Genomic DNA, 26,686 nt, shown 5'->3' with positions numbered 1-26,686 from the left:
TTTGGATTAGGAAATGTGTACGTTAAAATTTCAAAGCCAGTGGCTCAAAGCTGGTCGCTTGGCTCAGAATGCTCAGACAGGTCAGTAATACCACGTCAAGAGTGAAACGGTCGAACATAACACGTCTAATCTGTCTAATTCCTCCCCTCCCCGCTTCCTTCTCATCTCTCGTCGCATCAAACAGCAAGCTGACATGTTTTCTTTTGTCTTTCTTGTCCAGATCATACAGAGCTGAGCAACAACACAAACTCCCACAGCACTCCCGTGGAAAGATGATTCAGGAGCGCTGCATGTTGGTTTTGCTTTGAGTGGCGTAGATGCAACAATGAAGAGAATAAAAAATGTCAAAGCTGAGAAAATTTGTTCTGGACTTAATAAACCTACCCATGTAGATTGCATCTGGATTTATTTTATTCGTTTAAATGTTCCATTTAGCATAAAATTAAGCGATTTCATGTTTGCATGTATAGAAAATTAAATAAGGTTCAGATTCAGGTTAATGACGAGTTGTTTTAGGGACAAATGTGTTCACAAGCAGCCCAGATAGCTCAGACACACGGAGCCGCAGTGTTGGTTTAATCCTCAGAGGGAATTTAGAAACGTAACACAGAATTCCTTATAAACAGAATAAAAATTACAGGCTGGGCATTAATCTTCTCTAATTTCCCTCTGGGATTAATAAAGTATCTTTGAATTTGAATTGAACTGAATTTGTATTTTATGATCTTTTACAAAAGCTCCAGTCACATACATAATTTATTCAATTATTGAGATTTTAGTAGATCACATTGGAATAATCATGTAATTTATTGTAGATTTAGGATTGGAAAATCATTTTTGTTTTAATAGTTTGTGAAATTATTTAACATTGCAGCATCACATTTGTTAAAACCAGAACATTTCCTAGTTTTTATCCCTCTTTTCTTTTTCCAAGTTTTACATTCTCTAATTACACTCTGCTTAAAGAGTAAAGATTAGCAGGGGATTGTCTTATTGGCTCATCAATCTTGTCCCTCAGCCAATGGCTGCACAGCATTTAGAATGAAATTATATGTAAGAACAGCCCATAATGCCAGTGATCTGCCAGTGTAACAGACCCCAGATGAGTTTTATTGGACTGCTTTATTAAACTGCCGTGGGAAACACTCTTAAAAAACCCTCTTCCCATTGGCTTTGTTAGATTACAAAGGGTTTCCTTGACATTTACTGCAATCCCCCATTAGGAAGACCTTTTAAGGGACTAGCTAAATGAAATTACAAGCAACATGATAAACGACTTAAAGCTACGAAGGCAAATCTGCAAAACAAGCTAGCCTAAAACATTTATTTCATGCCTTTTAACAATGTTCGGACACGGTGTAGCTACACATACAATGTGGGGATAAAAAAATTAAACATAGCATTTGTGAAAACCTTGGTCCAAATGCGATTGGATCGTTTGGTTGCCCATCTCACCAAACCGCCGCACTTCCCTGGGTCCTCCATTCATTGATTCAATTCAAGTTTATTTATATAGCGCCAAATCGCGACAAGAGTCGTCTCAAGGCAGTTCACACAGTAAGCATTCCAATACAGTTCAGTTCATTAAGACAAGACGTTTGGACCTACTAAATGGTGGCTGGTGTTTTTCTCCATCTCATTCGCTATCAAGCGGATGTGGCCTAGGAATGATAGTTTTGCTATTCGTCAGTTACACTGACAGATCACAGATCATTTGCTGCTGTGGCCCCCAGACTCTGGAACTCTCTCCCCCTGAGCCTGAGATTGGTGGACTCAGTGGACTCCTTTAAAAAGCAGCTGAAAACTCACTTGTTCAGGCTGGTTTTGGTGTTACCTTCATCACCCTCTCTTTATTCTGCTCTCCCTATCCACCTTCCTCAGGATCCATTGATTTCCCTCTTTCCTATTCACTCTCTCTCTCTCTTTCTTAACATTTTTTAATCACAATTGTCTATTTTTTGCTCATTTTAAATACATTTTTAATAATTTTCTAAATGCTTTTTTATATTTTTACATTGTTTTTGTTTTTGTGAAGCGCCTCGTGATTTTTATCTTGAGAGGCGCTACAGAAAAGATATTTTCTTCTTCTTTTTCTAGTCAACAGGAGGGGTGAGAATTCTGTGGCTGTGTTTGCGTTTAAAAGCTAGCTTGTTTTGTAGGGACATCAGTAGCTCAGGAGGCAGAGTGGATTGTCCAGTAATTGGTATCGCTGTTGTGTCCTTGGCCAAGACATTAACCCACCTTGCTTGCTCGTGGTGGTTGGAGGGACCGGTGGCGCCTGTACTCAGCAGCCTCGCCTCTATCAGTGCGCCCCAGGGCAGCTGTGGCTACATCGTGGCTCATCACCACCAGTGTGTGAATGGATAAATGATACACTGTAGTGTAAAGCACTTCGGAGTCCTTACTCTGAGAGGCACTATACAACTGCGGGTCATTCATCAATTATGACAAACTCGGCGTTATGGTGTGTGATGTACACTACTCAGCGCTGATTGGCTCGGTTAGAATTCTCAGGGGGCGGGGTTATTTGAATAGGAGAGTTCCCAGAGAGGAGTCTGGCAGGCCAGGCTAAAACATTTGCATGAATTTAGTGTGAATGTTTTTATTTGTGGTTTTTACTAATGTAAGCGTCCCAATTCATTGTGTGTTCAAGTGAAAACTTGAACATTTCACAAAAAGTTTTACCTCCAACCAGTCACCAAAAGTCAGACGGATGAAAAAAGAAAAAAAATCTCTTCAATTCCAAAATTATTAGGAAAGAATGCCACATCAAGTACCTTTAAATCATTACATTAAATGTTTTTAGGCATCCCAAATGGAATAAATCACGATTCTTAGCTGCACATCCAAACGTTATTATTTAAGATTTAGAATCCTTTCACTTCTGATGTTTAAATGCGGACATGTGTTAGTATTACCTCAACACCGTCGTACTCCTGTTCCAACACCATGCAGTATTGTGGCAGTCCCAGTTGGCTCAGCCAGCAGGAAATGGACTGGTGCTTCATGGTGACACATAAAACCTCACAGGAATGTAGGAAGACACACACTCAACCACTCCGGCTTCAGAGAACTGAAACACAACAAAGAATCAGAAAATTACGCGAATTCAAATGACAACTGGAACAGATAATCCAAAAATATCGTAATAGAGAACAATAAGCCTGAAGGGAACTAGCTATGATCTAAACGACTGCTGATTAACAGGAATAACGTTAAAGAAAAAACACTTCCTGCGTCGTATTTCTCATCTTCAGTGTGTGCTATAACTGTGACCTACATGAAGGCTTTACTGCCATTATGTGTTACGCATGTGTGTGTGTGTGTGTGTGTGTGTGTGTGTGTGTGTGTGAGCATCAGTGTGTGACATGTCATTGGAAAAGACAAAACAATGAAGACACTGTCAGGCTGGTTGGACTGAGTTCATGCACATCCCACCCAATCACGGTAAGTGATGTCACAGGGATGCGCATGAACTCAGGGGTGTTACTAAAGGTTATCAGACCCATCACTCCCCAGGATTCTTACATAGCCATCAATCTTCAGGATCTATCAATCATCTCTATCTGACCTTCATGTGTGCAGTCATGTAGATTAGAGATTGTGCAGACTCCTGCAGGGGTCTACCACAGTTTCCAGTTCAACTTAATTTAGGAACGGAGGTCATCCCAGAGAACAAATAGCCTCTGTGTTCCATTCACAGTGACACATTCTACACAAGCAGGCATCAAAGCGAACACGCTCATGCTCATTACTCTTTGAATCTCCAAAGCCTTACAGTTGCAAGTAAACATTTATGAACTTCTCTTGGAATTACCAGGATATGTGGGCGTATCATTATGTGCAACTATCTTCATCTAACCCACAATTATAGAGAAACTGTAACTAATCACACACACACACACACACACACACACACACACACACACACACACACACACACACACACACACACACACACACACACACACACACACACACACACACACACACACACACACACACACACACACACACACACACACACACACAGTTACTGTTCAAGTCTTTAAAAGGCTAAAACAGCAATTTCCCACAGTTCAGACAAAGCACCTGAACTGACTGAATGTACAAACTCAGAGACTCTGGTAGAGGCTTCCAGTGGTTTAAAGGTGTGGAACACTGGTTTAATCGGTACATTTGCAGTAGTTCCTAGTAGGAATGAATGCCTGTAAAGCGTACTCTGGGGAAAAAAAGCTCTGATGCACCTGTTCCAGGAACTAGAAAATTGACTAGACTTTTAGTTCCTGATATTTTGACATCTCACCTCTGATTGGCTAACAGCAACACGACTCTATCACTCTGTCTGCTCTACAACGTTGATGTTTCATCTCCACAAAAAACACAAGCCTGCAGGAGTTTCGCTGCGCGGTGAAGTTGCTAATGCAAACAGTTAGCTTCTACTAGTCGAGATGTTCTCTGCTGTTTTTTGGGACGCTAAACCAACAACAGCCTTCTTCGTCATGAATCAAGATGTGTGAGTCCTTGAATGTTAAGTGACAGTGTGACGTAGATCTGTCAGACTTTTCTAATCCTAGAAAATCTAGTCTGTTGAGCTAATGCAGGAGATAGGTGTAGGAGCCTATTTTCATGTTCGGCCTGCCTGTAAAACTCAGAGTGACCCATTATAATCAGAAATATTCACTGAAAAATGTATTTTCAAAGTTCCACACCTTTGAAGTAGTACTTGATTTGCAAACCAAACGTTCGCTGAGGGCAACACTGATGCAGGAACACGTCGAGCACAGCAGACAAACTTGTGCTCCTCTCAGAGTTATTTGCTGTAAACATTTAAAATGTTGCAAAGAATTATTTCATTTTCTGTGTCAATTCTTACGGCGTCAGTCGAGTTGACTATAGTTTTTAAGCTGTCAGTAAAAAAGCAAAACCATAACTGAAACAGGTTATGGAGTTGATTAAAGTCGCGTCACAAACGCCATGTAAACTGTCAGCAACAATCTGCAGCTTGGGGTTTCCAGAAATGTCTTTTTTATTTAGCCAAGTTAAGAGGAGAAGCACGTTGGTCAATATATCCGACGATTTTACGTTTTTCGTAGGACAATTTTAAAACACTCTGGTAATGTCCAACGTGTTTTTGCAAACACTGGGATCGTCTTGGCCCAATATCAAATCAAATCAAATCAAATCGCTTTTATTGTCTTGTCACATGTGCAAGTACACTGGTACAGTACATGTGAGCGAAATTCTTGTGTGCAAGCTTCACAGCAACAGTTGTGCAAAATACAATAACGTAAAAACAAGCAAAATATAAAAATGGCTGATCTAAGTAATAATATGTATAGTATTTAAGGTATATACATTCCTAAATGTGTGTGCTAAGCATTTTATTTTTTATTTTTCTACGTGTGTGCATGTGAGTGTGTGTATAATGCGTACATACATATTTAACAAATGAATAAAGTAAACAATATTGACGTGTTTGTTATTTTTCCCTATAGGACAAATGAGCATGCAGAGTTAAACTGAAGGAAGTTATCTTCTAGCCAGCTGGTGATAGCTGATAGGCACTCTAGTGATTCAGACAGTTTACAGAACACAGAATCCTTAAAGGAGCAGTACAGCTGAATGTCATCTGCATATAGGTGATAAGAGACATTATGAAAAGAATCAAGTATCTCTCCAAGAGGGTGCATGTACAGTAGTGGTGTGCATCTCTACCTGCCTCACGATTCGATCAGATTCCGATTATCTGCCTAACGATTCGATTTGAGTCTGAAATGCATCACGATTCTTCACACAAAAATTTTCATTACTTAATAAAAGCAGTAGAATAATTTTCAATTTCTTTTTGATTTCGAAATCCCTGAAAAACAGAACAATAATCTATTCACTATAGTGAGCAATAATGTTTAAAGTGTGCTGCCTATAATTACTTAAATAATATAAGACATACTGTTTTCGGTATAGCTTTAAGATAGAATATTACTGAACTTAAAAATAGTAAACAAATACTGTGTTAAGTGATTCTTTCACATCCAGGATCCCAAAACCGAAATTAGCCCAGACATCCGATTTAAATGTAACGGGTACATCTTTGATTACTGGTAATGTTGGCCCTGTATCCCTGTCCGCCTTTTCTGTTTTAAATTGGCGCTAGGACAACGCAGTGCGCACGTCATTGCAACTCTGCCCCCAGAAGTAATTGTAAAACCTCAAAACTTTGTCCTGCATAGACATAGACCAGGGGTCGGCAACCTGTTCCCATCAAAGAGCCATTGAAAACACTGGGAGCCACAGCAGCCGCGGCGTTGTGGGCGGGGCCTACCCTCAGACAGCAGAGAGCTGCTCACAACAGGTGACAGCAGCCGGTACCGGTCGCTCGTGTACGTCAAAGTTATCTTTCATGAGACGATAATCAATAAAACGATTTATATAAAATGGATCCAGAAGTTGTAGCCCGTCTCTGCCTACAATATTTTGATATTTTTCACCCTGTTGGTGGTTTTACTGAGCAGGTGCCACTTTTGTCATACGTTTCTTTTTAAAACATGTTCAGGCTGTTCAGAATACAAATCCAGGCTCTGTCACGTTTGATTGTTGTAATTAAACTTTGTAGGTGGGGAAGGTCAGAAAAGGATCCGATCAATTTGTTTTCCCTCATTTACAGTGACGGAGATAACGGCACAGTGTGCCTGGCTCTGGTGTTAATCAAGTTAAATTATATCTCTTTGCAACAATTTTCACAAGAAAACAGAATAGTTAAAAGCAGGGCTTGTGTTGTGTTGACCGGACAGTTCCCGTTTTTGACTATTTTGACGGAGAAAGAATAGAAAGAATTACCCCGACGCAAGCAGACGAACTGACACTTTATACGTTTCGCGCAGATGTAACTAAATCACTCAAGAAATGATTCCCATCTGAGCTGGACACTGAGCTCAGCACAGCTCGCTGTCAGCACGTACGTACGGCGCACAGTGAGCTGAAGATGTGGAGAGGGGCTTGGAGCACGTTGCAGAACCAGAGCGCATGCAGGAAGATTCCTCCGACAGAAGCGAGACTTGTCACTTAGAAAATGTTCCCTGATTATGAAACTTTGGCTGAATAGCGCTTGTTCCTGTCTCCAATGTGGCAACACATCCAGGAGCTGAGGAGAATCCCAGAATCTCTCATCCTCGTCAGCTCAGAAAGCGCTTATGATTACGCACAAGCGTGACGCGTCAACCCGGTCTCACAGTAAGACCAGGTTGGAACTGTTCAGGTTTACGCAGACAATCTTTACATTTAGAATTGGCATACAGATGTAAAATTAATGCAGTAAAATACAAAGCATTTTATTAAATATGCATTCATTATTTTACAAGCACAGAGAGCCGCATCAGATGGATGGAAGCCGCATGCGGCTCCAGAGCCGCGGTTGCCGACCCCCGACATAGACATAGGGAGAGAATCTCATTATGTCACGTTGCTGCATCGATGCGGAATCATGCACGGCTGAATCGCGATGCATCTTAGAATCGATCATTTTTCCCATCTCTAATGTACAGTAGAAACAACAGTGGACCCAAAACAGAGCCTTGGGGTACCCCACAGAACAGATCAGTAGAATCTGACATGATTTGGTTTATACAGACACTGTAACTTCTGTTAGAAAGGTACAATCTAAACCAGTCTAGAGCAGTTCCAGAGATCCCCAACGAGTCACCAAGTCTGTTAATGAAGGTGCTGTGATCAACAGTCAAAAGCTGTAGAAAGATCTAAGAATGCAACACTGTGAACTCCCCATTGTCTGCAGCCATCATGATGTCACTGGAAACTTTAAGCAAAGCTGTTTCTGTTGAATGCTTTTAATGAAAACCAGATTGAAATTTGTCCAAACTGTTTTGTAGTTCCAGAAAAGTAATGAGTTGATCTGCCACAAGCTTTTCCCAATATCAGTTTAACAAGGTAGTAGATATATTGTCTAGAACGCATGAGGTTGGTTTCAGGTTTTTCCAAATGAGGCAAATGCCCTGGAAATCTACAGGAGCAAAGACAGACCACAACTGGGAGGATGGTGGTTGGATGAGAGAATAGGAAGTAGAAGCCCTGGTATTTATCTTTTTATTCTCAAGGAGCAAGGGGAGGCCAAATCCTCCTCCTCTGTCATGTTTGTTTTCATTTGATCTTTAGAGGTGTTGCAAGATTTCCCATCAGACCAGGTAATGTTCGTTAGTGAAACTGGTTTGTGTGTAGTTTTTGCTGTGTGGCCGGACAACCCAGCCTGCATGACCCAAACTGTTGTATCCATGACTTTGTTATCACCACATATGGAGTCTCTAGTCCTTTTAAAATCTCCCCACTATAAAATCTTGCCATGTGAACGGGCCTTAAGCTGGGGCTGGCCATTCTACGGAGGACGCCAGATTCAGCTGCTTGTATCAGACATCTCACCCTTTTGGTCATGATCTGAATCTTGTGACAAGAGGAGAGAAAATGAGTGGACCAGTAAAGCAAGGGCTTTGCCTTTAAATTCAGCTACTTCTGCACCACAGCAGACCAAAGCAACAGCCTCACAAGTGCAGACAAAGCCCTGATGCATCGGTCTATCTCATGTGCCATCCTTCCATCACTCCTCAACAAGACACTTGAAATCCTCCCCTTGAAGCTGGAACCCACCTCCGTCAAGAAGGAACAATTTGCAAACCCAGTAGTGAACCACGGTCTCAGCCTTGGAGGAGTTGACTCTCAACCTGCTCTTAGTGCATGCTGAAGGTCACAGTCTGAAGAAACCAACAGAAGCACGTCATCTGCAAATATCAGACAAAAGACCTTGATTTTCCTGTATCAGACACCGTTCTTCCCGTGACTACACCTCGACAGCCTTGTGAACATGTACATAAACACCACCATGCTGGGAAAACGCTTGGCTGTGACCATCGCACACACTCCTGGGATTTTATCAGTGCTATTTTATTGCACACCTCACACATACATAAGTTGTTGACATCACAGGGTATTTGACAATAATCTGGAAAATAACGCTCGTGCTGATGTTGCAATATCCCAACCATCAGCTGATTACGTTATCCAAAATGTAAACCATAATAAACTAGGGCCAAATAGCATTTTTTAATCCATTTATCCCAGAAACGTAACACTTTTCTTTTCCACAGCACGTTAATAAAAACATGAACATACATGTGTGTGTAAATTATTATTTGACTTCAGTAAAAATACACTTAAAGAGAAAAAGGATCTAGGTTTAATCAAAACTTTACCATCAAAGACCTCCGACCAAGTTTCATGACTTGGATTAAATGAGAATTCAGTGCAGTTTATAGATGCCAGTGACACCAGTACAGCCTGTAAGGTGCTGCCTCAAAGACGTTTCAGAGCACCTTTCAGCCAGATGAGGGAGGTTACAGCGGAGCTGCAGACTACTGCACAGCTGTGTGTGGTTTTAGAGTGTTGAAACTGCTCCCTGACGATCTGTGTTTGTCTAATAAAACGTTTAAAAGGCTCCGCGGGGCTGGTTTAAAGAAATGCTGGTAGATAAATGAAAATGTGGATTAAGTCTGAACAGGCAGTGGAAGAAAGCGATTACTTGGGTTAAGGAAAATAAACTGAATGATGGTTTCAGGAACTAAAAAATAAAAATAAAATTTCGTGGTGTTTTATTTCTGTCCATCTCCTTCCTACAACATTTGTGTTCTTGTGTTTGCAAAAGTAAACAAGGTGCTAAAACCATGAAGATTTGGTAGAAACTAAGTGAGAAGTGAGTGAAAAACGGATTCACAAGTTCCCTCGTAAGAAAACGGAGCCCATGCTTTGTCCCTAGAGAGATTCTCTTCCCTCTGTTCTTCCTGTTGGTTTGACCTCAGCTGTTTCCCATGACCACATTTCTCTAGAGCACGGTCACAGCATCCATTTTATCCCAGATTATAAATAGACTCACTTACGTAGTGATCTAAACAGACCTGGCTATTTGACAGATAATCACCAAAGACCAAAGCAGCTACGGCAGTCCACAAACCCAGCCCAGATCAGCCCCCACGGCCGTTTACTTACTCTAATGTCTGCATTGGCTGCCCTCTACAATCCAAGGGCATCCATCTTGCCAATCACATTAGATGGACACACGCAATCCAACCAATTAAATTAGGAAGTAAAAATAACATTGGCATCACCCCCAAGAACGTTCCAGTTCTTGTAGCTCAGCTTGTGATGTTAGATCATTTCAGCTGATGATGCCATGCAGGGAAAATGACTCAGACATCCGGCAGCTGAGCTGACATTTTAGGTGGCAGATAAAGCTACTTTTTAACTAAACCTTTTATTTTCTTATTTTTCACTCAAATCTTTTATCTTTCATCTGTTTATGAAAAATTATAATTTTATGACTTTATCTTTCTGATGTTAATCAAATTCTGTTTTGAGAGCATTTTGATTTTATGATGTTAATCTATTTATGATTTTATGACATTGTTTTAGCCTCACAGGCTCAAGGGCACCAGATTCAAGTAAGAAATTGTTTTGGGGCCAGACAGAGATAATTTCCTCTCTGTCTTAAAGTTCCGCTGGTCCTCAACCTCACAAAATCCAATAATGGCGTAAATTAATCTATCCCAATCCGTGCTGATTTGTCCACTTGCTCCTTGCTCGCATCCATCTTTTGTGCCAATGCATGAATCTCAGCCAAAGTTCCAAGCTTACGATTCATCTCGACAATTATATGAGTTTGTGCATTCACAGCGCGGTGTAATCCATCCCTGAGCTCAGGGAAAGAGCCAAAATTCCTCGACAGCTCGTTAATTTTCCAGTAAGCCAGGTAACCACTCCGACCAAACGGCAGGAAACCTGACACAAATGACACGAATATCCATATGTCTTCAGAATCCTCTACAGACAGTTGAGAGAGGCAAATCAGGTTCCACTGTTTCCAGGAGTCCATGATGTGTCCAACTGGATCTGTCCCAGAGGGGCACCCAGGAGCCCCTTCTCCCGTTCTCATCGTTGAGAAAATTTTGTCAATCGCTTTGAGAGACCAGCTGACCAGGTCCATTTTTAATAATTTCCAGTTTCCAGAAAAAATGTAGAAGTGCCGTACACCCAAAGACAGACAAAGAGCCTTGGGGATAAGATAGGAGGAGGAGGAAAAAAGTGTCTGCACTCTCCAAGAGCCGGAAGAAATGTTTGGGATTCTATGTCTGTGATAAGTGCTATATATAAATAAAATTTACTTACTTACTGTCCACTCCAATGCCAGCAAAGTACACACACATCAGCAGATTTAGCTATTACAGGAAACCTTATGGGAATGAGGAATGAACCTCCTCCTTGAACTGTCACCTTATCGTGGTGGAGGAGTTTGAGTGCCCTAATGATCCTAGAAGATATGTTGGCCCCTGGAAGGGTCTCACATGACATATTGGTCTTAGGTGAAGGGTGAGACAAAGAACGGTTCAGAGGATCTTTCATGAATATGCAATCAAAGAGTCGGAGTACCCGGCCCGGAGGGTTACCGGGGTCCCACCCTGGAGCCAGGCCTGAGGTTGGGGCCTGTGAGTGAGCGCCTGTGGCTGGGCTTTTGCATATGGGGCCCGGCCGGGCCCAGCCCGAACCGGATACATGGGCTCATCCAACTGTGGACCCACCACCCACAGGAGGAACATGAAGGGTCCGGTGCAGTGTGGATCAAGTGGCAGACCGAGGCGGGAGCCTTGGCGGCCTGATCCCCGGACAATGAAACTGTTTTTTGGGACATGGAACGTCACCTCGCTGGCGGGGAAGGAGCAGGAGCTTGTGGCAGAGGTTGAGCGGTACCGGCTAGATATAGTCGGAGTCACCTTGACACATAGCATTGGCTCTGGAACCCAAGTCCTTGTGAGGGGTTGGACACTCTACTTTGCTGGAGTTGCTCTGGGTGAGAGGCGGAGGGCTGTGGTTGGATTTTTGTTAGCCCCAAGACTCTCTGCCTGTGTGTTGGGGTTTACCCCGGGGGATGAGAGGGTAGCTTCCCTGCGCCTTCAGGTCGGGGAACGGGTCCTGACTGTTGTTTGTGCTTATGGGCCAAATATCAGTTCAGAGAACCCACCCTTTTTGGAGTCCCTGGGATGAGTGCTAGATAGTGCTCCATCAGGGGACTACACTGTCCTGCTGGGGGACTTCAATGCTCACGTGGGCAATAACAGCATGACCTGGAGGGGTGTGATTGGGAGGAACGGCCCGCCTGATCTGAACTCGAGTGGTGTTTCGTTATTGGACTTCTGTGCAAGCCGCAGTTTGGCCATAACGAACACCATGTTCGAACATAAGGATACCCATCGGTACACTTGGTACCAGGGCAGCCAAGATCGCAGGTCGATGATAGACTTTGTAGTCATATCATCTGACCTGCGGCCATATGGTTTGGACACCCGAGTGAAGAGACGAGCGGAGCTGTCAACTGATCACCACCTGGTGGTGAGCTGGATCAGATGGCAGGGGAAGATGCCGTGTAGACCTGGCAGACCCAAATGCATAGTGAAGGTCTGCTGGTAACGCCTGGCAGAAGAACCTGTCAAGACGGTCTTCAACTCCCACCTCCGGCAGAGCTTTGACCGCGTCCCAAGAGCAGTGGGGGACATTGACTCTGAGTGGGCCTTGTTCCACTCTGCGATTGTTGAGGCGGCTGTTGCTAGCTGTGGTCGCAAGGTGGCCGTTGCCAGTCGTGGTGGCTACCCCCGTACCCGATGGTGGACACCAGAGGTTCGGGGAGCCATCAGGCTGAAGAAGGAGGCCTACAGGGTGTGGCTGGTCTGTGGGTCTCCGGAGGCAGCAGACAGGTACTGGATAGCCAAGCGGGGTGCAGCAGTGGCAGTTGCCGAGGCAAAATCTTGGGCATGGGAGGAGTTTGGTGAGGCCATGGAGAAAGACTATTGATCAGCTCCAAAGAGGTTCTGGCAAACTGTCCGGCGCCTCAGGAGAGGAAGGCAAAAACTCGCTCACACTGTTTACAGTGGGGATGGGGAGCTGATGATGTCAACTGGGGCTATAGTCGGACGGTGGAAGGAATACTTTGAGAAGCTCCTCAATCCCACCTACGCACATTTTGAGGAGGAACCAGAGCCGGGAGACCTGGGGATGGACTGTCCAATCTCGGGGGCAGAAGTTGCTGAGGTAGTCAAACAACTACACAGCGGTGGAGCCCCGGGGGCGGATGAGATTCGTCCTGGGTATCTCAAGGCTATGGATGTTGTAGGGCTGTTGTGGTTGACACATCTCTGCAACATTGCATGGTCATCGGGGGCAGTTCCTGTGGTGTGGCAGACTGGGGTGGTGGTCCCCATCTTTAAGAAGGGTGACCTGAAGGTGTGTTCCAACTATAGGGGGGATCACACTCCTCAGCCTCCCTGGAAAGGTCTACTCCAATGTACTGGAGAGGAGGGTCCGAACGATAGTTGAATCTCAGATTGAGGAGGAGCAATGTGGTTTTCGTCCTGGCCGTGGAACTGTGGACCAGCTCTATACCCTTGCAAGGGTGATGGAGAGGGCATGGGAGTTTTCCCAACCAATCCACTTGTGTTTTGTGGATTTGGAGAATGCTTATGACCGTGTCCCCAGGGGCACCCTGTGGGGGATGCTCCAGGAGTATGGGGTGGATGGCTTTCTGTTAAGGGCCATTCAGTCCCTTTACCAGAGGAGCACGAGTTTGGTCCTCATAGTCGGTAGTAAGTCGGGCCTGTTCCCGGTGAGGGTTGGACTCCACCAGGGCTGCCCTTTGTCACCGGTTCTGTTCATTACCTTTATGGACACAATTTCTGGGAGCAGCCGTGGTGTGGAGTGTGTCGAGTTTTGTGGCAGGAGAATCTCGTCTCTGCTTTTTGCGGATGATGTGGTCCTCCTAGCTTCATCCAGCTCTGACCTTCAGCTCTTGCTGGGTAGGTTTGCGGCCGAGTGTGAAGCGGCTGGGATAAGGATCAGCACCTCCAAATCTGAGACCATGGTTCTCGACCGAAAAAGCGTGGCTTTACAACTCCGGGTCGGGAGAGAGGTCCTACCTCAAGTGGAGGAGTTTAAGTATCTCGGGGTCTTGTTCATGAGTGAGGGTAGGAGGGATCGGGAGATCGACAGGCGGATCGGTTCAGCGTCTGCAGTGATGCGGACGCTGAGCCGATCTGTCGTGGTGAAGAGGGAGCTAAGCCAGAAGGCCAGGCTCTCGATTTACCGGGCGATCTACATCCCAATCCTCACCTATGGTCATGAGCTTTGGCTAATGACCGAAAGAACGGGCATCCAACCTATGAGAACCCACCCAACTGGCCAAATGGGTGAAGCACTCTAATTGATTTGTTAAAAAAAACATGACACTTCTGTTTGATTGACAGAATGCGTTATGTGTAGCAAACATTTGAGCTGATCATTCATTACGATATTTATCTGTTCTCTAAGATATGCATATTGTGCATGCTGATATCGTGCTATTTGGTCACAAGTTATTAACAGCACTACATTTAATAAGATTCCCCAAAACTTGTTTTTCTTGTGTACAGAAATTTATTCGGGATAAAGATAAAGATCATCAATCTATGGAAATATCCATCAGAATGTTGAAAACGAATTAAATGCTGCCCAGTTGTTGAAAAATATAGGTGGCTTTGTAACATATAACCAAAAAAATCTGGTCTAAAATATATGGAAGTGGGTCCAAGTCTCTGGGTGATGCCATATTAGACACCATGTTTTCCTCTACGGTGTCAGGTACTGGGGTTGTGGGTTCACATTTCTTCTTCACAGGTTGTTGGAGGGCTAGGGAGACACTTAAGGAGACTCCATCCAGCTAATTACCTCGGCTGCAGAGTCACCCTGCTCACCTGCAACCCATCATGTAATTAGACGGGAGGAATAAAGGAGCCAGTGAACCAGCCACTCAGCGCCAGATTGTTTGCCTTAGTGGTAACATCCAGCCACCTGAATCTGTTCCTGTTTATTGAAACCTAATCTAGTTTGTTCCCTGAAACCTCTGTTTGACATCACAGGATTCCTAAGAACCCGCTCTGGATTATGCCTTTGTGTGGAAGATCTCAGTCTCTCATACCAGCCTCTGCAGTTCCCTTCGGATCTCCTGAACCACGGCTGAATCTTCCCTGGCCCTGTTCTCCTCCCGTGCGTCTCCTGTCCACCCTCCAACAACACACCTCACTGCTCCGGAACCTCCACATCGACCCACAGCCCCGGTACAATCCCACCTCTCCCACGCTCTGCTACAACCAAATCTCAGTAAGAACTCTCCCCACTATATATATAAGTATCTCCCCATCCCGATCATCATTTCATGTGTCATTTCTTCCAGTGATCCAATCTCTACCTCCGGAACCAGCCCATCCCTGTCAGCCTCTGCTCACTTCTAATAAACTATTTTTACTACATCTCCTGGTCTCCTGAGAGTCAAATTGTATGTGGGTCAAATATCTTAATAGAGAAAAAAAAAACATGAAAGAACAATCTGGCCAAACCAACCCCGCAGAGACTCTTAGGAGATCGGTAGCTGATCAAAATAATCTTTTACAAATGCATGATTCATTTCTTCAAAACCTTAGGGACCAACAAGTTGTCACGAACCAACGTCTGGATCAGATCACAATTCTCTTGTCCGATGTAGCCAGCAAGTTCAGCCCTCCTCAGCCACAAGGTGGCGCTGCTTCCTTTCCAGACCATCCAACACCCACCTCTACAGTAGCTTCTCATCACTTTCCAGCCCCAGTTCCCGAACGATATGCAGGGGAAGTGGGTGGCGGTGCGAGCTTCTTATTTCAATGCACACTTGTGTTTAAGTCTTCACCATTTTCCTTTCTGGATGATGACTCAAAAATCTCTTTTATCATTGGATTGTTGAAAGGAAAAGTCTTAAGATGGGCTGAGGCCCGATTCCGTAATGCCCGTGGATTTAATTGCACCTTTAATACATTTGTGGAGGAGTTAAATCAAACCTTTGACCTGGAAGCTGACCGCTCCACATACTCCAGTGCATTATGGAGGGCAAAACAGGGCAATAAATCAGTGGCCGAATTCTCAATAGAATTCCGCACCCTGGCCGCTTCTTCTACCTGGAACGAAGAGTCACTAATGAGTGAGTTTTTTCATGCACTGAATGTGCCGGTGAGAGACGAGCTAAAATTGCCAGATGAACCTGACAACCTGAATGACTTAATCACACTCGCTCTCAGGCTTGACAACCACCTGAGGGATAAAGTAAGAGACAAAATCCAGAAGACCACACTCCGGCCAAGCACCTACTCTACAACCTCTGGATCCAGCCTCAACACATCTTCTCCTCCTCGCTCTCATCCTGTTGAAACTGAACCCATGCAGCTGGGTTGTATTCACTTGACACAGGAGGAGTGACAGCGGCGAATCCAAGCCAACCAATGTCTCTACTGTGGCTCCTCCGGCCATATCATCTCTTCATGTTCCATTCGCCCAAAAGAGAGGGTCCGACGGTAGACACGGGGACACTGGCGGACCATCACTACCTACAGAATCAACCCCGACTCCTCCTCCCTGCCACCCTACTCAGCTCCGACGACTCCTTCACTCTGTCTGCAGTCATAGACTCCGGTTGTGAACAGAACCTCATCGATACCAACTTTGCCTGTCAATGTGAGTTCAGAAATGTTCCATTATCTTCTCCTATCCGTGTTTCTGCCTTGGACGGCAACCCTCTCCCCCTCATCACACACAAAACAGAACCTGTTAAACTCATTGTATCTGGTAATCATGTAGAAACCCTGTCCTTCTTGCTTTTCCATATTAAACAGTCTCCTATTGTTCTAGGATTCAACTGGCTGCAGAAACACAACCCCTCGCTAAATTGGCACAATCTCCGTGTCGATTCTTGGTCCTCATTCTGCCACTCCTTCTGTCTCCAATCAGCCTTGCTCCCAAACTCTGCTCCCATCAGCCAGACAGAACTTGAGACCTCTGACCTACCTCATGTCCCGGATATCTTTCACGATCTGACCCAGGTATTTAATAAGCAAAAAGCCTCCTGTTTACCCCCTCACAGACTATACGACTGTGCCATAGACCTTCTGCCTGGAGCTCCCCTGCCCTCCAGCCGACTATATAACATCTCCCAACCGGAAAGAGAAGCCATGGAGACCTATATCAAAGAATCCCTGTCTGCGGGTCTGATTCGTCCTTCCTCTTCTCCCCTCGGTGCTGGATTTTTCTTTGTATCCAAAAAAGACAGTTCCCTGAGGCCCTGCATTGATTATCATGGACTGAACCAGATCTCGGTGAGAAACAAATATCCTCTTCCTCTCATCTCCTCCACCTTTGATCTTATGCAGAATGCTACTATATTTACCAAAGTGGATCTTCGGAATGCTTATCATCTCGTCCGCATCCGTCAGGGTGACGAATGGAAAACTGCCTTTCAGACATCTCTTGGTCATTATGAATACCTAGTTATGCCCTTCGGACTCACTAACGCCCCCGCCGTATTACAAGCCATGATAAATGATGTTCTCTGTGATTTCATTAACCGGTTTGTTTTTGTCTATCTAGACAATATCCTGATCTTCTCCGATACCCTAGCTGAACACCACAAACACGTCCACATGGTTCTCCAACGTCTCCTCGAAAACCGCCTCTATGTTAAGGCTGAAAAAAGCGAGTTTCCTATGATGCATCTTTGAGGTTGGACAGGTGCGTACAGACCCTGACGAGATTAAAGCTGTCCTAGACTGGCCCACCCCGGAAAACCGAAAACAGCTACAACGCTTTCTAGGGTTTGCTAACTTTTACCGCCGCTTCATAAAGAATTACAGCCAAACTGCATCTCCATTAACTGCCCTTACCTCCACCAAGAGCAAGTTTGAATGGACCCTTGAGGCCAACCACGCCTTCACAGCTCTCAAAAACCTGTTTCCCTCTACCCCCATCTTGGTTCAACCTGATCCTCAAAAGCAATTCATCCTGGAAGTCGAAGCATCTGATACCGGAGCAGGTGCCGTGTTATCTCAAAGGTCAGTGCATGATGGAAAGTTGCATCCCTGCGCCTTCTATTCTCGCAGGTTGAGCCCAGCTGAAAGGAACTATGACGTTGGAGACCGAGAACTCCTTGCCATTAAAATTGTCTTGGAGGAATGGCATCGCTGGTTGGAGGGCTCCACACACCAGTATTGGTATGGTCAGATAATAAAAACCTGTCATATCTGCAATCAGCCAAACGTCTCAATTCCCGCCAGTCACGATGGTCCCCGTTTTTCTCCCGGTTTAACCTAACCATTTCATTCCGTCCAGGCTCCAAAAATACCAAACCTGATGCACTCTCCCGCCAATTCTCTGCAGAAGAAGGCTCCAAACCTCCTGCCCACATCCTCCCTCTCAGTTGTTCTGTGGGTGCCATAACCTGGGACATCGAGAATATCGTTTCCCAGGCTCTTAAGGATGAACCAGACCCAGGCACCGGACCAACCAACCGGACATATGTTCCTTCTACTGTTCGTTCCAAGCTCATTCACTGGATTCACACAGCAAAGTTCTCCTGTCACCCAGGCACAAGCCGCACCATAGCTCTGATCACTCGAAGGTTCTGGTGGCCGTCCCTTCACAAAGATGTAAGGGACTATGTTCTCGTCTGCTCTACCTGTGACTGTAATAAGACTGGTAACAAACCTCCTTCTGGCCTCTTACAACCCCTATCCATTCCCAAAAGACCATGGTCACATATTGCCTTGGATTTCGTCACCGGTCTACCACTTTCGAAAGGTATGACTACCATTCTGACTGTCATTGATAGATTTTCTAAAGCCTGCCATCTCATTCCCCTCAGAAAACTTCCTACCGCCTTCCAGACTGCACAACTTCTAGTCAAGCACGTCTTTCGTCTACATGGAATCCCTCAAGACGTTCTTTCGGATCGAGGCCCTCAGTTTATCTCTCAGGAATGGAAGCAGTTTTGTTCAGCTCTTGGTTCCCAGATCAGTCTCTCTTCAGGATATCACCCTCAAACCAACGGTCAGTCTGAACGTATGAATCAGGAACTTGATGCCTCGCTCCGTTGTGTGACCTCATCCAACTCCTCTGACTGGAGCCTGTTCCTGCCCTGGGTGGAGTATGCTCACAATTCCCATGTCTCCTCTGCCACTGGTCTCTCTCCCTTAGAGGTGTCCCTAGGTTATCAACCCCCTCTCTTTCCAGCTGATGAGAAGGACATCTCTGTCACCTCCGTCCACCATGCTTGTGTATGGCCATCCCGCCTGGTTGGTTCGCCGGATCGTGGACTCCCTTCGTCGCGGTAGGGGCCTGCAATACCTTGTCGATTGGGAGGGCTACGGCCCTGAGGCCGGCTCTTGGGTGCCTCGGTCCTTCATTTTGCACCCGCGCCATCTCAGATTTTGAGGCCTCTCTGCCTGCTCGTGGCTCTGGGCCGCCTGGTGGCGTCCGTTGAGAGGGGGGTGGTGTCAGGTACTGGGGTTGTGGGTTCACATTTCTTCTTCACAGGTTGTTGGAAGGCTAGGGAGATACTTAAGGAAACTCCATCCAGCTAATTACCTCGGCTGCAGAGTAACCCTGCTCACCTGCAACCCATCATGTAATTAGACGGGAGGAATAAAGGAGCTAGTGAACCAGCCACAGCCAGGACAAAATGCATTTCCTGATTTGTAACAAACGGTTACAAAACTTTCACCGTGCATAAATTATTTACACATGTACCTCTTTGTTTGTTGCCAGTGATGAAAGGGAGCTGATGTGCTTGTCATTGTGCTGGAGGTTGTGCTCCCAGGGATTTTTTACCCTAATGGTTATCCGTAGGCAAGGTCTTAATTTAACACAAAAATATGGTGCTTGCAATGATTTATGTATTTCCCGCCCCCTATCGCCATGGAAAACACACATCATCACTTTAAACTTAAGCTATCCTCTAAATGTATTTATTTCTGTGTTGATTTTGTGGAATATTTTTTCCCTCATTTATAAAGTTTTCCTTTAAGAACAAATAACGACTGCATATTTTAAAACGCTTATTGGATATTTAGTTATTTCGGTTTACATAGAGGGGATTTTCACATAGACTTCAGTGAGGGAGGGGGTCACCCATGTTGCCACCCTGCCAAGATCTCTGGCTTCTTTGCCCCCCCCCACCCCACCCCCCACCCCACCACCACCACCTCGATGTACAAATTTCTAGATCCGCCTCTGGCTTACAGGTTAGTGGATAATTAAATGATTAAGTAAATACAATGTAAAAACTTTGAAGAGCTTTTCTATTGTATTGTGTGAGTTTATTTTTACTTAGCCAGATCACTGCCCTGTCATTCGTTCTGTCTTTCTGAAAGAAAACTGCGTAACAAAGGATGAAGAGCTGTAAGCTTTGGCTTCAGAAAATCCTAATTCCAGTTGTGAAAGCTACAATAAATGTGAATGTAAGAAACTCAAACTGTGATTGTGTGCAATAAGGAACTCAGAATAATATAACACTTCTATACAAGTGTGTGTGATTGAAATGAGCTTGTTCATTCATTTGTTCGTTTGTTTTCTGAACAGACTCAAAGGTGTTAAATGGGGAGTAATCCAGTTCCAGTTGTGTGCTGATGGAGAAAGGAAGAAAAGGTTTGGAAGGATTTTAGGAATCTCAGCGGTATAATGCATCACGTGGCTTGGGTGAAGTATTATTTTCTCCCTGTGATTAGAGAGCTGAGAACATGTCTGAAGCTGTCTGTGGAACCCGTTTATCGGTGGGTTCTGAAAACTTTCCCAGCAGCTGAAATCAAACAAGACACTCGGTTTATGTTTGCTACTGAGAGGACCAACCCGTTTCCAGCATTTTAGGTCTTCTCAACTCCCATCATCATCATCGTCATCATCGTCTCTCCTCTCTTTTTCTGACGTCTACTTCCTCTCTCCTGTCACCCCATCGTGTTTGTGCAAACGCTTCATGTCCATTTTGCCATCACATTTACCTCGTATTGCTATATTTTTCCATAAAGGGTTAAAACATCTTTGCTATACAAGCACACAGACATGGCCGGAGGCAGTTGATAAAACCAAAAACTCAGATCTCTGTTTCTCAGTCTCTAACACACAGGTGCATATCAAACATGGCTGGGCCTGCAGCTGAGAAGCCACACAGCAGCAAACATCTGATTTCTGTTAAATGCTAAATGACTTTCACCGTCTTCTCCAAGCAGACGGGCTAACATCACACAACTAACCCTAACCCATCAGCACTTTGGATTTGGAATATCTTATGTGTGTAAATAGCAATACAAACAATACATTTGCCTCTTGTTCCTTCTCTATTGCTGATCGGCCTTGCTTGACAATCAGGAAATAAATTTTGCTGTTATTAGATTGGTTCGTCTCAGCAATTAGTCATAAAAATTATGTTTGTACGACGGTGGCACAGGAGTAAAGGGCTCGCCCCGTAATCGGAAGGTTGCAGGTTCGAGCCCCGCTCAGTCTGTCGCTGTCGTTGTGTCCTTGGGCAAGACACTTAACCCCCCCTTGCCTGCTGGTGGTGGTCGGAGGGACCGGTGGCGCTAGTGCTCGGCAGCCTCGCCTCTGTCAGTGCGCCCCAGGGCAGCTGTAGCTACATCGTAGCTCATCCCCACCAGTGTGTGAATGTGTGTGTGAATGGGTGAATGACTGATTGTGTTGTAAAGCTCCTTGAGGGGTTCCATGACTCTAGAAGGCGCTATATCAAATACAGGCCATTTACCATTTACCAAAACACACACACACACACACACACAGCTGTGATACTTTGCAACAGCTATCAAATAAAGGAAGAGAAGAAAAGCAATATTGCGTTTGCTCTGAGGAAAATGTTGAATTTACTGAATAAACTCTGGAGAAGGACAAACAGGGTGAAGTGGATCCCTTAAATTCATTCACTTGGATAATTTTCCCTACAGGTTATGCAATCTCAATAAAAAGACGGTGTTATATGATAAGATGCCAAAGTGCAACAACGTTGTTTAAAATAATGTTTTAAAAGTTAAATAAACTGTGCAAAATCTATTTCAAAGGTCAAGTCAAATGTTATTTTCTTTTTTTTTTCACCGTTTTTTCATGTCAAGTCAAAATTAACTCCATGCAGCTCTGCTTAAAATGCATCCTACCTGGTGAATGCATTCTCTAGATTGTTGTGCATTTCTAATGGTTATGCCAGAAGAAAACCTGCCTCACCTTGTTGCAGACAGACTCCGGAGCTGCATTTAACCTGCTGCAGCTGCACTAGATGATAGCCTAGGAGCCCTTCGGTGAGAGCTCCGCTCAGCTCCGTTATGAGCTGTAAAGTTCAGTCGGTGGATGAGAAACTGTCGACACTTCAGCAGAAGGAGTCTGCAAAAACACAAGCCGAACCCTCTGACTGCACTGGTAGGGGTTTCTGCCTTCACGCACGGTGATAAAACTTTTCCGCATCAAGTGCGCGTGATTGCACCGACCAATAAAAAATGAGGATGTTAGAAGGTGACTTTAACGTTTCCTGGTGATGGGTGGCAGCAGAGAAGGAGTCAGTGCTAATCAAGGTGCGTGGCGCTGATTAGTAAACATCCAGCTGGAATGCACCAAATTTATTTTTATGATCTGCTTGGGAAATTTGTACTTATGAAAATTAAATCAAGATTATTAAAGGTTTTAGTTATTTAGTGAGTGAAACCGGAAGCAAATAACAAACCAGAGCCTAAAATGTGCAGTGTCTTATAAATAAATACAGAAATGTTTTTGGGTGCGTAAAATAAAAGATGCCTTTGTTGGGAAACAACGACACATTTGGTCACACTACAGGTAATTTTCTTACGTTGTTTTCTTTATAAATTCATATTTGTATATTATATTTATTATTATTATTTTCTATATTTTATTTTCCATGTAAAATCAAGAACAAAGTCACATTTACAGGAAGTAAAAAAAATCTGAGCAAAAATACACAAAGAAGGAAGAAGCGTGTGTTTTTTCATTGTACTTTGCTGTTTATTTATTTACTTCTGAAACAGAAACTGCACATCATTTGTGGTGCAAAAACACGCTCTGTTTGGTCATTTGCGCCATTTGTACACTCATCGCCCTCTGGTGGAAATATGTTATTCTTACAACAAATAAACCAGTCAATAGGTTGCGTTATCTGACGGATTCACGCAAAACACAATCAAATATTGTAACAAAAATATATTTAGTGTCGTTGCTATTTTACAACCCCGTTGAGGTTTTTGGGGAAATCAAGTGAACTCTAAAGTTCACAAAAACAGTGTGTGTGTGTGTGTGTGTGTGTGTGTGTGTGTGTGTGTGTGTGTGTGTGTGTGTGTGTGTGTGTGTGCTCTGTCTTCTCGATCCCCAGTGAGTCGTGGTGGATGGCTGCTTATACTGAGCCAGGATCCTCTGGAGGTTTCTTCCTGTTAAAAGGGATTTTTTCTCTCCACCGTCGCTGCATGCTTGCTTAGTTGCTGTAAAGTCTCTGACACTAGTCAGTGACTTGATGCAATTTGCTGGGTTCCTTATATAGGAAACTTTTTTCTGATTGGCTTAATAATAATGTATTGGAATGTTTATTATGTGAAGTGCCTTGAAATGACTCTTGTCATGATTTGGCGCTATATAAATAAACTTGAATTGAATTAATGAACGCTATAAAAAAGTAATTGTGCACAGTTACAGCGTGTTGGGTAAAAACCATGTCGATGGTAAAAACAGAAACCAAAAATAGCACTGAATAATCAAAGAAATAGGTCTTCACCGTGTGGCTATTTGGTGGTATTACAACAACTTTTCAAAATGAGATTCTTTTAATGTTTGGTTGATTTTTTTTTCACTCAGTAAAAAGTCATTAACGATGTTTGACTTTGAAGACATAAATCTGGCACAGCGCGTGCTATCTGATAGGCTAAACACGTATTTTTCTACATGAATATGTTTCTTCAGGAGTCTATTTTAATAGAGAAATGCGTTCAGCCAAACAGACTTGATTTAGTTTTTGTTGAAATTTATTTTTCAGCTCTGTGCTTTATTGTCTAAGATCTCAGTTTAGTTTTGTCTGTACAACGAAGCATTTTTCCATATTTGTTGTGATTTAATCCGACTGACCTTTAAAATCTAAACGCACATGTTGTTTTTGCTCATATTATCATGATGTTTTGTTGAATTTTCAATTAAAAAATATCACTTTTTGTTGTCTTACACAAAATATCTTTACTAAAATTAATAATTAATTTTTAATGTTTATGTTAAAATTTCATGCAATATTTTTTTTACTTTGGCTCTAAATAATAAACCATGCTTGGCTTTATTTTAATCTGGCTTTTATTAAGTGCAATTTGAAGTCATATTTCTAAAATATTGTGTGAACATTTACTTCATTTTTTGTATTTGGTCTGCTTGTTATCTATCGCCCTCTGGTGGTAAAGTAGTAACATTACAATCACCCCTATCACCCAATCACATCACCCCTCTTCTCCTCCAGCTTCACTGGCTGCCAGTCAACTTCAGGGTTCATTTCAAGATCCTGGTTCTGGTCTATAGGGTCTTACATGGACAAGCACCATCTTACATTGGTGATCTTCTTAGTCCCTACACCCCCAGCAGGTCCCTGAGGTCCAATGATCAAAGTCTACTGGTTGTGCAGCACCAGGCTAAAGACCAAAGGTGACGGATCATTTGCTGCTGTGGCCCCCAGACTCTGGACCTCTCTCCCCCTGAGCCTGAGATCAGTGGACTCAGTGGTCTCCTTCAAAAAGCAGCTGAAGACTCACCTGTTCAAGCTGGCTTTTGTATGACCTTCTTCACCGCTCTCTCTTTATTCTGCTCTCCCCACCTATTCCATCTTTCTCAGGATCCACTGATTTTCCTCTTTCCTATTCACTCTCTCTCTTTCCTTACATTTTTTAATAACAATTGTCTATTTTTGCTCATTTTAAATATATTTTTAAACATTTTCTAAAATTTTTTTTTACATTTTTACATTTTTTGTTTTTGTGAAGTGCCTCGTGATTTTTATCTTGAGAGGCGCTATAGAAAAGATCATTTCTTCTTCTTCTTCTTCTTCTTCTTCTTCTACAATAACCCAAACATGTATTTTCCAATGGTTATGTTATTTGATGGAAGAAACAAATGTGATGTCATAATCTAAAAATCCAAAACACAAAAGAATGATTTATTCAATAAAATGCTAAACAGTGATTGAGTGAGAATGATCTTAAGCTTCTTAAAATCACCCTTTCACAATTTATTTAGTGTCAATACAACTTTACAATACCATTGAAATTTGCAGGAAGCCAAGTAAACCTTAAATGTTCTATAGAAAACAATTATATGTTTTAAGGAAATAAAAGCATTAATTAGGCTATCACTGTTTGCATCATAAATATGATGTTTGATTCAAAAAAGATCAATCTGGCCCATAGTACATAACATTTTTATTTAACTATAAATCATCTTTAAGCATCCAAATCAACTATAATTTCCCAAGATATTATATTATCTTTAGAGAATTTTTACATTTCAATTTGACTTAAATCATGATAAAATCTTAAACTGTGTTTAAAAGAATTTAGTTGAAATGTTCATTGAAAATAAAGGTTCTTCGGGGCAACAGTCGCCCCCCTGTGGTGACTTAGTAGTTTTACACAAACGACATTCTAAAAAGTTCATCATTATTCTTTTCTAATGTCTGTGTAAATATTGTTGATTAAATCAATTAGTCTTAACGTTGGCTCTAAACAATTAAAAAGATTTGGGTTTTAAACATCATTCTGGCTTCAAGCAATTTCTATTTGAAGACAAATGTCAAAAAGAAATCTGTGAACATCACAGACGTCATATCAAGGGTATTCGATTCCACCTGCAAGCACTGCAGTGCAGGCCGATCACCGGTGATCTAATCTGCGCTGCAAGGGTGCCCCCGAGGGGTGGCCAAATTGCTGAAATATCAAAATTTTCTGGAGGCGCCCCTGCTGCGCAGACCTGGCTCATCACGGACATGGCCATGATCTAGTCCAGGTTTTTAAGTGTCTAGAATCCAGACGCAATGAAACCCTCCCGGCTTAAGGAGCACTTGTCCAAAATGCATCCAGACAAAGCTTCAAAAGAACTGAACTATTTTCAGGTAATTAAAGAGAGACACTCTAAGAGAGGTAGCATTAGCAGTATGGTTGCTCGAAGCTCGAATTTACTGGACCGAGGATTAGCTTCCTACAATATCTCGTTGCTAATAGCTAAAAACATTTTTTATGACATATTTGTATTAAATTAAATAATTATGATTTTTTTAATCAAAAAACTTTCCGTTTCTCTGCATGGGACATAGCTGAAAAAGGTTGAGAAGCCCTGGTCTAGATGTTGTAGTTTTAGAGATGGACAGAATGCCTTTCACACCAGCTTGCAACACACACACACACACACACACACACACACACACACACACACACACACACACACACACACACACACACACACACACACACACACACACACACAGCACGTTTTAGTTTGAACTTTGCCAAAACTCCCAATTATACAAACAAGTGAAACTGGAAAAATGAGAATCTGGAAAAATTAGAATCTGGTGCAAAGTCAAATTTATTTCAGTAATTCAACTAGACAGAGAGACTATTTAAAGGCTCAGGAACCCTTTGCAGGCGTTTTCTATTTGTAATTATAAATTTTAGTTGATTTGTATTTTGTTTCATATCACACAGTGTCATTTGATTAATTAAAATGCATT

General features: G+C 43.2%; 1 protein-coding gene across 1 annotated transcript in view; it reads right to left on the bottom strand.

Annotated features, from left to right (window-relative positions):
- bcar3 (BCAR3 adaptor protein, NSP family member) overlaps positions 1-22,362 on the bottom strand; it is an 89,351-nt gene extending 66,989 nt beyond the window's left edge. The window contains exons 1-2 of the mRNA XM_054752044.2: positions 22,156-22,362; positions 2,919-3,073 (exon numbers count right to left, since the gene is read on the bottom strand). Of these exons, the coding sequence (XP_054608019.2) occupies positions 2,919-3,008 (90 nt within the window). The 5' untranslated portion in view covers positions 3,009-3,073; positions 22,156-22,362. The remainder of the gene's footprint in view (positions 1-2,918; positions 3,074-22,155) is intronic.
- Positions 22,363-26,686: the final 4,324 nt, after the last annotated feature.

This window comes from Nothobranchius furzeri, chromosome 8 (assembly GCF_043380555.1).
Source record: "Nothobranchius furzeri strain GRZ-AD chromosome 8, NfurGRZ-RIMD1, whole genome shotgun sequence".
Classification (NCBI taxonomy): domain Eukaryota; kingdom Metazoa; phylum Chordata; class Actinopteri; order Cyprinodontiformes; family Nothobranchiidae; genus Nothobranchius; species Nothobranchius furzeri.
The sequence above is the reverse complement of the archived record's forward strand: the minus strand, read 5'-3'. Positions and strand labels throughout refer to the sequence as shown.